We start from the raw sequence: 12,541 nt of genomic DNA on the forward strand, positions 1-12,541 counted from the left end.
ACATAATTGACAGAGTGGGGGAAAAAAAGGAAGCCTGTACAGAATAAAAATATTCCAAAACAAGCATTCTGTTTGCAACAAGGCACTAAAGTAATCCAGCTAAAAATGTGGCAAAGCAATACACTTTTTGTCCTGAATACAAAGTATTGGATTTTCCCCAAACATAACACATTACTGAGTACCACTCTCCATATTTTCAAGCATAGTGGTGGCTGCATCCTATTACGGGTATGCTTGTATTCGTTAAGGACGGATGAGTTTCACAATAAAAAATGGAATGGAGCTAGGCACAGGCAAAATCCTAGAGGAAAACCTGGTTGACAGTTTTCCAACAGACACTGGGAGACGAATTCACCTTTCAGTAGGATAATAACCTACAACGCATGCCATATTTTGTTTACCAAGAAGACCGTGAATGTTCCTGAGTGGCCGAGTGACAGTTTTGACTTAAATCTGCTTGAAAATCTATGGCAAGTCCTGAAATTGGTTCTCTAGCAATGATCAACAAACAATTTGACAGAGCTGGAAGAATTTTGAAAATAATAAATACCGTAATTTCCGGACTATTAAGCGCACCTGAATATAAGCCGCACCCCTGAATTTTTAAATAATATGTATTTTGTACATAAATAATCCGCACATGTCTATAAGCCGCAGGTGCCTACCGGTACATTGAAACAAATTAACTTTGCGTTTTTTCATGCCCAGTTGTTTTCAGCGTGACGGATGATTCGTCTTTCCTGTTGACAGTCCGAGTGAGAGGCAGGTCAAATGTCAGAGGAACCTCATCCATATTTATGATGTCGTGCGGGCGGATGGAATGCTCCGCTATCTTTGCATCAGTGAATTTGCGGAAGTTTGAAACTTTTTCCTCGTAGTCGGGAGGGAGTTGCTGACACAGACTCGTCCGTACACTGATGGACAGGCCTTTACGTCTCATAAATCTTAGACACCACGATGGTCCACCTCTAAAATCCTCAAACTTCATTGTGGTGGCGATTGTTTTGGCTTTCAGTCGGATCTGCACAGTTGAAACACCTCGGCCGTCTGCTCTCTGTGTGTTGACCCAGTCTTCAAGCTCATTTTCTAGTTCGGGCCATCTGCTTTTCTTCCCTCTGAAAGCTTTTGTTGTCTTTTTGCACTGAGTCAGTTCCCCACGCTGCTGTTTCGAACGTCTTATCATCGACTCATTAAGGCCAAGCTCCGGTGCAGCAGCTCTATTTCCTTTTCTAACAGCCAGATCGATCGCCTTCAAATTGAAAGCTGCATCATATGCATTTCTCCTTGTCTTTGCCATGATGAGGGTGACAAAATGACTACCGTAATCAGAATGATGGGAAGTTTGAGCGCGCTCGATTTACGTCACATTATGTGACGGTGCTCCGTTTTTTGGCGGCATGAATCTTGTGAAAAAAATCCATAAATTAGCCGCGTCATTGTATAAGCCGCGAGGTTCAAAGCGTGGGAAAAAGTAGCGGCTTATAGTCCGGAAATTACGGTAGTTAAATAATGTATAATCTAGGTGTGGAAAGCTCTTTGAGACTTACCCATTAAGACTCACAGCTGTAATCCCTGCCAAAAGTGATTCTAACATGTATTGAATACTTAGGCAAATTCAATTTCTGTACAGCAATAAATTAACATTTTCTAAAAATAAATCACTTTCATTATGGAGTATTGTGTGTAGATGGGTGAGAAACAAATAAATGCAATACATTTTGAATTCAGGCTGTAACAACAAAATGTGGACTAAGTCCAGGGGTGTGAATACTTTCTCTGAAGACACTATGTGCTGTGCTACAATGCCAGGGTGTCCTTGGTCAACAGTGGCTATCAGTGTTAAGTAGAGTCCACAGCTACCTACTAGGCTTCCCTTGACTAACACTAATACCCTTCTCACATTACTTTGCCGACACGAACAATACTACTTTTCTTTTCACATTAGCCTTTCCAGCATGCGTGGTTATGATGGATCCATAACCACGCCCGTGCAGTACAGATTGTCTTAGGGTGATAAGTATAGTACATTGCTATTCTGTACCTGCATGGCCACAGGGAAGTCATTCTGAGCCTCTGGAGGGAAGAACACGTCCACTGCTTTCTTTGGAAAAGGCTGGTTCCCTGTGGGTGGGGTGCCCACCTCAATGATGTGCAACTACAATAGAGAGGAACCATTAGAGAACGATGTAATTTACAGTCATCTACAATGACGTGCTTAGCCAGCGGGCAAAACTGGCTGCAATGACATCAACACAACTAGAATTCAACCTGTTAGTTGTAATCTGGTTATTTCAACCAGCTTTGCCAGCTGAGTATTGTAATATTGCCCCCTAACCTCAGTGCCCAGGTCCTTTGGCCTACCTTTCCTCCGGCCTGTCCTCTCACAGCAAAGCAGAACAGTGTGGACTCCTCTGTGTTGCCCTCCATTTTGAACTGGGCGAAGCCCGCAGCGTGGCCCTCGATGGGCTGTGACACCTTCCTGTCCACAGAGTACAACTGCATGGCACCCACCACACGGTTTTGCTGCAACAGAGAAAACACGTGCTCTTTATGTTCATTAAAGGGTAATGGCATTCTCTGCTACAGCGATTAGTTGAGTTTGATAGTGCATAGCCAGGTATGTGTGATTAGATATATTCACTGTCATTGAGTTAATGTGTGTTTGTGTGCGTGTCTAAGACAGTAACCTGTGCGGAGATGCCGATGAGCAGCAGCCACTTCTGCTTGGCATCAGTGCGGTAGTTGATGATTTGACAGCCCGCCAGGCTGGAGTGCCGGTCAAAGACTTTGATTGGCTGGGAGTCCCCCTCCATGCTCCAATGGTAGACGGCATTGTCAGTCACAAGTGCCACTGTGTTGAGGGAGATCCACTTCCAGAAGGTGACGTCGTCGGTCATGGTGTGGGCCTTCATCTTGCTCTTCATCTCAATGTTAAAGATCTGAAGGGTTTTGGCGGCTGAGAGGGGCAGAGGGAGCAGAGAGAGGCATCGCATGGGAGAACAACACGTTATGGCTACTGAGAAGTCAGCAAACACACACACAGGTCAGAGTGCCACAAACACACACGTCGGACTGAGGGAAAGGTAAAGTAAACACCACATTTCACTTGAGTAATGAGAGTCAAGCTCGAAATGGTAGTTATGGCCCAAAGAGAGCATCAGGCAAGAAGGACATCATGACACAGCAGTCAGAGAGGTATGTTGACCGTGTGGTTGGGGACTTACTGTAAAAGGACACCCTTATAAAAGTCAATGAAAAGAGGTTTTCAATATTAAGCCTGTACCATTGTATGTTATTAGATGTTATTTTACTTTGTTTATATACACTGAGAAAACAAAACATTAAGAACACCTGCTCTTTCCATGACAGACTGACCAGGTGAATCCAGATGAAAGCTATGATCCCTTATTGATGTCACTTGTTAAATCCACTTCAATCAGTGTAGATGAAGGGGAGGAGGCAGGTTAAAGAAGGATTTTTAAGCCTAGAGACAATAGAGACATGGATTGTGGATGTGTGCCATCCAGAGGGTGAATGGGCAAGACAAAATATTTAATTGCCTTGGAACGGGGTATGGTAGTAGGTGCCAGGCACAACGATTTCTCGCAAGAACTGCAACGCTGCTGGGTTTCCTGTGTGTATCAAGGACATCCAGCCAACTTGACACAACTGTGGGAAGCATTGGAGTCAACATGTGCCAGCATCCCTGTGGAATGCTTTCGACACCTTGTAGAGTCCATGCCCTGACGAATTGAGGCCGTTCTAAGGGCAAACGGTGAGGGGGAGGGGGGGGGGTCAACTCAATATTAGGAAGGTGTCCCTAATGTTTGGTATACTCAGTGTATCAATGATGGATAGGTTAGAAAAGTTTACTCACCTATGTTTTGTTTGATTAGTTTTGGGTGAAGTTAAAAGGTTTATTAAGAAGCATTAATTATTGTATTCCCTGTTAATTTTACCAAAAGCAAATTGTAAATCAAAGCAATTAATTTCTAAAAGCTGCTAAATAATTACTTGCTGTGTTATCAGTTTTTGATACCAAAGCCATGGCTTCATAATCATAAACATCACACAGACTATAGTTTGCAGTGCACCAATTATAGCATCGGTAGCCCCATTTAAAAGTGTGAACAAAATTAACAAAGTGAGTTTTGATTAGACCAGATTAAGCAATTGGAGGTGCACGTGAGAATCTGCATGGTGCATGTGTGTATTCTGCTTCTCCCATCCCCCAGGGTCACTAAACCATCACATTAATGATTTAGCACGGTGGTAAAGAGGAAGAGCAGATTAGGGAAGAGGAAGAAGAGAAGGTAGATAGCTATGCTACTATGCTAGAAGACCACGGCCCTGCGTTTCCCACAACATAGTAATACAACCTGTAATTCCGTCCTACAGTACAATACAAATGATTGGGAATGAGATGCCAAATAATGGCAAAAGTAATGCCTGCTAATCCAGTATAATCTCACAACTGCTTTCTGCTTCAAATGAGAGTGCCATTTTATAGCATATGGGTGTTTTTACCATCTTAGGCGCTGGGAGTCCCTTTTCTCACATTTGCCACTCAACTTGTGTCCTTTGGTCATATGTTTGTGAATGAAGAGCGGGCTCCAAAACTAAATTGCAGGTTAAGAAAAGATTTCATGTAACAGTAATACTAATTGTTGACTATAGCTACTCCTGAAATCAGTATATAGGCCTATTGGCTGTAGCCACAGACTAATAATGAGTCCCTCCTCCAAACATTGTGTATTCACACAACCATCCTACTCTCAACGGTATAAATTATTTAAAAAACTACAAGTGGACAACTGGCCCTTCGGTACTGTGCTATTTCAGAAATATTAGTCATTCACTCACTAGCTAGAAAATTTGCCTTTCAGATATATTACTGGTTGCTGAAACCAGGCAGTCAGGGAAAACGCAGGGTCACGATACAAAGAAGGAGAGACGGGAAGCTAGGAGGACACACCGAGCACTACGATCACATAGATGGGGTCTGTGTCGGTCTGTCTGAATGGAATCCCAGGAAATATTTCCAATCTGGGTTTGTTTAAGTGGTTTGGGCCTGTGTAAATGACATTAGGATTGGCAGTAGGGATGGGGTGGAGAGGGGCAGTGTTGGACCCACAGGGAGGAGCATGACTCTTATTAAATCTACTGGTTTAAACCAATCAAAGGCTATTTTACTCTAACAACCAATCAATTGGTGGCTAATCTGATTCTTCAGCCCTCTGGGACATTGTAACTCGTCAAAGGGCCCTATTCATCATCTCCATACTCCTTCTGGCCTGAAATGTACACTTGCTATATCCACACTATCATCTGATAGGATATAATACCAGAGGAAGACTCACTGGACATGCTACATCTAAATCTGAGCAGAGCTACCATTAGAATACAAAACACTGATTCAAATCACCATCATCACCCAGGCCCCGTTCACTGCCTCTAACAGAGGGAGGAGCAAGGATCTACAGTGATCGTTAGCTAGCTATGAGGGAATTCTAAATCTCTCAATAAAATAAACAGATTACATCATGAGTAACCTAGCTCACGTCTACTTATTGCGTTACCCACAACTTATGTGGTCTCGTTTCAGGGTAATACATAACCTAAACTCTTACACAGCTCTTATGACAAAGGTAGTGAACCCTATTGAAACCCAAAGGTTTGGGCAACATTAGATTCAAACACAGGAACTGGGGAGGGAAATGAAATGGCAAGCAACAAATTTGTGTCAACCCACAATATTTCTACCCCAAACAGATACTAAATCATTGGTACATCTAAGAAACAATATTGATGTAATGCCAACATTCAAGCTAGAAGGTTGTGAAAGATAAATCCTGTTTAGATTGGCCTAATAGTTAGATAATAACTAAAACATAGGTGCATCAAATATAGCATGTATGAAAATGTGTATGGATTTTGGTCATGTAAAAATAAATATCCTGATTCCATAATAAAAGTCCTGTCGCTGTATTTTGACAATGATGTACATCTGTGTGCATAGACAGGGTTTGGAATAGAGTAAAAGGGGACTGGAACAGTGGGAGTCAGTCAAGCCGGATGATAACATGGTGATGATATGTCTAATATGAAAAGAGAGACTAGAGTGAGTGAGTGTGTGCAAGTGTTTCTAGTGACCATAGTGTGGACTTGAACTAAGTCTTAAGGATGTTTTTTGAATGCGGATTTAAAAAACAGGATTTAAAACTTCCACAACTCTGTTGTACTGAAATTTTAACTCACCGTCTGCATACACATAAGAAAGCAGTAAAACAACAAAAAAAACAAACAGAGAAACAAAAACAAAACATAACATAACAAAACAGACAAAGCAATTATGGCTGCTGAACAAGACTTACACTAATGTTGGGTCATAGGTCAGTAAGACTAATGTCTGGGCCAATCAAATAATCTTTACAAAACTAAATTAGAAATAGCTGTATGTATGTGGACATAAACAGATGTTTACTTCAACACTGAATGGACATTGGATGTTGACAGAAATCTGCTGGCTACATAACAAACATGTCAAAACTGAATCATGAAGGCAGGTCCATTAAGGGTTAAATGTGGCTGTACTGCATCAATAAAAACATCAACACAAGTGTACAAACCGGTAGGTCTGTTGTACATCAGATACCTTGACAAATCCTATTGTTTCCCAGGGATTTTATCCTGGTTAAATGAAGGCTTAATAAAATTCAGACTGTCAGTTTTGACTGGCTTACCTTTAAGTGCGATGACTTTGGAAGCAGGGTTCATGATGGCGCTGTCTGCAGAGATAGGCCTGCGGATGGGCGTGTTGGGGTCGGCCATGTCTATGATCACTACCTGCGCTTGCTCGCCCACCTTCTCTCGGATACAGATGAACTTATCAGACTCCATCGTCAGGGTGCTGAACCCGATGTTGGCCGGGTTGATCCCTAAGTTTTGGAGCTGGGGGGGAGGGGGAGACAACATTAGGAGCTTTTCAGCTATCAATTACCTGAGTAGTAGGAAGAGCAACATAAAACTACCAGCTGGAATGACAGGGATACCTTGAGTGTGTGCATGTGTACACTGTGCATTCAGAAAGTATTCAGACCCCTTCACTTCTTCCACATTTTGTTACGTTACAGCCTTATTTTAAAATGTATTAAATAATTTAAAAAATCCTCATTAATCTGCACACAAAACACCATAATGACAAAGCAAAAACAGGTTTAGAAGTTTTGGCAAATGTATTAAAAATAAAAAACAGAAATACCTTGTTTACATAAGTATTCAGAACCTTTGCTCTGAGTGTCAAAATTGAGCTCAGGTGCATCCTGTTTCCATTGATCATCCTTGAGATGTTTCTACAACGTGGTAAATTCAATTGACTGGACATGATTTGAAAAGGCACACACCTATCTATATAAAAAGGTCCCACAGTTGACAGTACATATCAATTGAAAAACCAAGCCATGAGGTTGAAGGAATTGGCTGTAGAGCTCTGAGACAGGATTGGTCATTATAGGGTATTGTGCATAGATATACTAAAATGTATTAATCTAGGGCTATAAAGTAACGCAATGTAGAAAAATTCAAGGTGTCAATACTTTCCGAACGTACTGCTATAATAATGAGCCAATCAATAGCAAGAAAGCCTCTCATACAGGCACACTGCTTTTCTACAAACATCAACATTTTCATCGGACTCCACTGTCAATTAGTGCCAGGCTGACTGGCTATGAAGTGGGAAGAGAACATGGGGAAGGGGCATAATCAGACAGAAGAGTATTCAGAAATACTTTGAAGACAATCGTCAAAGGGTCTTCACTCTTCCACATGTTGCAACTTAGTTCACTTGATGGTAATAATCTTGACAACCACACGACCTGTAGATACTGTTATCTGCAGTAGCAGCACATGGGATGAATGAATGGCCTTGGTGGCTAAACAAGTGTTATGCCAGGGATTTAACATCAGGTCAGCAGCACACAATACTTAAAAAGGGGTGTGGTGGTGGTGCTGTTGTGACAGGTGATGTCATTGAGCCTGACACCGAGCAGCACCCCAACAGAGAGACGATCAGAACAGAGCAGAGCTGCATGGTCTCTTGGACTGGAGTAGGGAAGGGGGAGGGTGATCCTTGGCCAACGTTTCATTTGGCAGCATTTCACCACTAAGTAACTCTGTTGCAAAACATCTGGGCCCTTATTCAATGTGGACTCCAAAGTCCGGTTCACAATCTCATACTACATTTGGCTCAGCTCATAGTAATGGTCTGACAACACCAATTAGAACTCCAACGTGTAATCATGTGCTGTACATTTTAGGTGTGCCAGCCAAACATGTCTGATGATGACGAGGCATTGTGATGCCAACACACCCCTTCCTTGGGCTCTTTGAAAAGCTGGTCCAGATAGCTCCTGCAGAGGAACATAGGTGCTCTCAAGGCCAAGTATAGCTTGAGTTGAGTAACAAGTCCTGCTCTGATCTGTTGTTGAACTCACTGCTGACAACATGGCATTCAGAGACTGTCAGCCTGCATGAGGAGGAAAACAAGGAGTCAACCCGTGTTCCAATAACAAAGACCTACGGGAGGCCAGATCAACAACATTACACCAGTTGCCTCGCAGGCACCACTCTGTCCCCCTGTGTCTGCCAGGCATAACACCTACACAACATACTCACACTGACTCATAGAAACCCTGACACAGCAACAACCGGCCATCTGCAGGGTAGCAGCGGGTGATGTGGCATACCGTGCCCATGGGCCTATCTAGCATTGATCTATCACTATTCACTGTCACATTTGGTGACCCTTTATTTCTGAGGACAAGTTGAGCATGTCTTTCTCACCTTGTTTTACTTTCTCACCTTATACTACTTGTGCAGTAATGTGATATTGAACTGGGGCTGCAAGGCATATGTGTCAGTTTGTCATTCTGACAGTGTAGTAGTTGTCTACAACCTGCAGGTATATGTCTAGGTTGAGGCTCATTGATTCTGAGGGCCACGGAGATCCTTCTCCCTCCAGGGCTATTAGATGGAGGATTCTCCCTCTGCCCTTATCTATCTATCCATCCATCCATCTATCCATCTAGCTGCTCAGACTTGAAATGCAGCCAAAACCAACTTTGCTTTGAGATCCTGAGTGGTGCAGCGGTCTAAGGCACTGCATCAGTGCTAGAGGCTTCACTACAAACCCGGGTTTGATCCTGGGCTGTATCACAACCGGCTGTGATCCGGAGTCCCGTCCAATTGGCCCAGCGTCATACGGGTTAGGGGAGGGTTTGGCCGGTATTGTAAATAAGAATGTTCTTTACTGACTTGCCCAGTTAAATAAAAGGTTAAAGAAATAAAACATAACAGACACTGAGGGGAGTCGAATTTAAACTGAAGGAGAAAAACAGGGAGCTCTCCATCAAGACACACAGAAACACACAGGGCTGGAGGTGCCACCTCAGCGCCTGCAGCGGGTATGGTAACTGACAGGAATAGAATCTGTCAGAGAGAAGGTCAGGGGGAGGCGTTATGTAATTGTTACACCAAGCAGTACACATCTCTGATTCAGAACTGTTCTGTACACAGCTGTTTGGCACAAACCCCCATGGCTCACTACAACTATTCAAATACATTTCATTTTTCACATAATATCAGATGACAGCTTCATTCTTTTCTTAAAATAAATCTTTATTACGCAACAAAAGATCAAACATATAATTTAGGAATGTAAGCAAATTATTTTAAGCCTCCCCACAACGCAAATGGGAGACCAGTAATTCCAGGTATTTTACCACTGGAATTCCCCTAGCTAATGCCCTGGAGTGTACACAAAGCACAAACATGGAGACCTAGCCTACTCAAATCAAAACCAGTAGCCAGGTTTAAGGGTTAATGGTAAAAATACATTCTAATTTTAGATTTAATTGGATTAGTGTTGCCTACTGAACAAAACAATGTAGCCTCAGCCTGACAATCTGAAACAATTCAAACATGCTCTCTTGCTGCACACTGTGCACAGGTAAAAAGTTAATTTGTTGTTGAAATATCCAGGTAACACAGATACCGGTTTTGACTGAATCAGGCCTGATGGTATAGCAAATAAAAGAAAGCACATGGACCTTTATCAATGGTAAGTCCCCCTCCACAACCACACCAGGCACCGAATTCTTTCACTCATGTGTAGCCTCAGTTCTTCCTTTTCAATTACCCATCTACCCTACACACAAAAATAGATGTGACTTCATGGACAAAATCCCTTGATGAAGACAAAAGTCATGGAAGTAGACTCAAAAGTTGTGTAAAAGCAGAGAGAAAGACAGAGGACCAACTTGGTGGAAAATCTCCCTCCAGCATGAAGCGTTTTTTCATTGTTTCACCTATGCCCTCCAAGGCCCACCCATGGCTGCTCCCCTGCCCAGTCATGTGAAATCCATAGATTAGGACCTAATGAATTTATTTAAAATCGACTGAATTCCTTCTATCCTTCAATTTTTGTCCTGTATATATTGTAAGTCAAATTGCAATATTTTTCATCCCCGTGCCGACAAGATGAAAAATCTGTCAATGTGCCCTTGAGCAAGGCAATTTACCCTAATTGCACCAGGTCGCCTTCGATAATGTCAGACTCTGGCAGTGACCCCACACAGAGAGTGTCTAAAGGGTAGTTGGGATATGCAAAACATACATTTCCAATTCATACATGCATATTATACAATCATGTACATTTGTGAAATAGGACAAATGAGCACCCACCTAATTATTATTAATGGACACTGATGCCTTGTAGGACAAAACCCTGGAGAATTACACCAATGATCTTCAAAAAGACCAGCGCAGAACATCCTACAAAAATATACTAAACTCCCATGGCTGAGAAATCAAAGGGAATATATGTACGCTCGATATTTGAAATGCTGAAGCCCTAGACATGATGCCACATCTTTAGTGTCTTGCTGTTTATGTGCCAAAGAGTTTGGGGGAGTCAAACATGTCACTGATGCTGTTGAAATTGGACAACTGATCACGCATCGTGAGTATAGATTTATCCTATCCTCCGGTCCTAACAGTCATTCCACAACGGTCTAGACAGATTTACATCTGCTCCCTCTATTCTAAGGAAAAGCTTTTCATTCAACATGAAAAACACAATAAAACAGTAAAATGGAGTCCAGCAGGCAGGACCACAGTGCACTCGCCATCTCCTCTACACAATGAATGTGTTAAACCGACCGGACACAAATAACTCAGACAGACGTTACATTAGCGCTGACAAGGCGCCGCCGATGGAGAAGGGTGACATCTTATGAGCTCCAACCCAACTTTGCTATATAGTGACTTTTATCATCTTGACTTATCTTTTTTCTTACTGCCAAGCACTTCTGGACATCAGAACAACAGTTACTGACCTCGATTTCCACTTCAAATATGACTTAGGGCAACTCAGACTCAGCTGTTCCACTGTTCGTGCCAGACCCTATTCCTTTGTTCCACGGGCTACCAAAACACTGCAGGCGTAGACGAGGTTGAGTCCTGGTGAAATTGAGGCGAAAAGAAAACCCTCCGTTCTATTGGCAGACGTCCAGTCACTCGAAAATGAAATGGATGAGCTTTGTTTTAGGATCTCCTTTTAGAGACTTGAAAATCTGCAATATTATGCATCTTACTGAAACGTGACTGGATGAAGCTATGCACGTAGTACTCGTGGATTCTCCATGCAGCAGCAGGCTCGGACAGCGGCTTCGGGAAAGTCTTAAGGGAGTGTGTTTTTTCATAAATAACAACAATGGCTATCATCCGATAGCATTGAGGAGTTTACCACAACAGTCACAGGCTTCAAGTGTGAAGGCAATCTCAAGCTTTTGCTCACCTGCTATAGAATACCTCATGGTAAGCTACAGACTGTTTTAGCTACCAAGAGAGTTCTCATCCATAATTATCACAGCTGTCTACATCCCTCAAGCCAACACCAATCTGGCACTCAAGGCAGAGCTTCTGGAGGGCGGAGACTAACGCAGGGAGATTTAAGACTGTCCTACCAACATGTCTACGCCACTAGGGGCGCTAAAACTACAGACCACTTATCCTACCCACAGAAACGCATACAAGACCCTTCCTCGTCCTCCCTTTGGCAAGTCTGACCATGCCGCCATTTAAGACTATTGTGCTAGTACAGACTGGGATATATTCAGGGATTCATCCGATAGCATTGAGGAGTTCACCACAACAGTCACAGGCTTCATCAATAAGTGCATAGACGATGTCTACCACTTACAAGGAACGGAACGCTGACATGGACGCATACAAGAAATCCGGCTACGGCCTCCGACAAGACTTCAAACATGCAAAAAAACTATATAGGAAGAAGGTGGAATCCTATTACACCAGCTCTGATGCTCTATACATTCTACCAGTGCTCCCGCACATTGGCTAACCGGGCTATCTGAAATGTGTTCCGCCACCCACCCACCACCCCCTCTTTTACGCTACTGTTACTCTATGTTCATCATATATACATAGTCACTTGAACCATATCTACATGTACATACTACCTCAA

The 12,541-nt window shown here is 42.7% G+C and overlaps 1 protein-coding gene across 1 annotated transcript in view; it reads right to left on the bottom strand.

Annotated features, from left to right (window-relative positions):
• The window catches only part of cltca (clathrin, heavy chain a (Hc)), a 64,253-nt gene that overhangs the window by 36,318 nt on the left and 15,394 nt on the right, over window positions 1-12,541 (bottom strand). The window contains exons 2-5 of the mRNA XM_055873185.1: window positions 6,744-6,951; window positions 2,688-2,956; window positions 2,362-2,523; window positions 2,042-2,155 (exon numbers count right to left, since the gene is read on the bottom strand). Coding sequence (XP_055729160.1) covers window positions 2,042-2,155; window positions 2,362-2,523; window positions 2,688-2,956; window positions 6,744-6,951 — 753 coding nt within the window. The remainder of the gene's footprint in view (window positions 1-2,041; window positions 2,156-2,361; window positions 2,524-2,687; window positions 2,957-6,743; window positions 6,952-12,541) is intronic.

The sequence above is a fragment of the Salvelinus fontinalis genome, chromosome 2 (genome assembly GCF_029448725.1).
Source record: "Salvelinus fontinalis isolate EN_2023a chromosome 2, ASM2944872v1, whole genome shotgun sequence".
NCBI classification, from domain to species: domain Eukaryota; kingdom Metazoa; phylum Chordata; class Actinopteri; order Salmoniformes; family Salmonidae; genus Salvelinus; species Salvelinus fontinalis.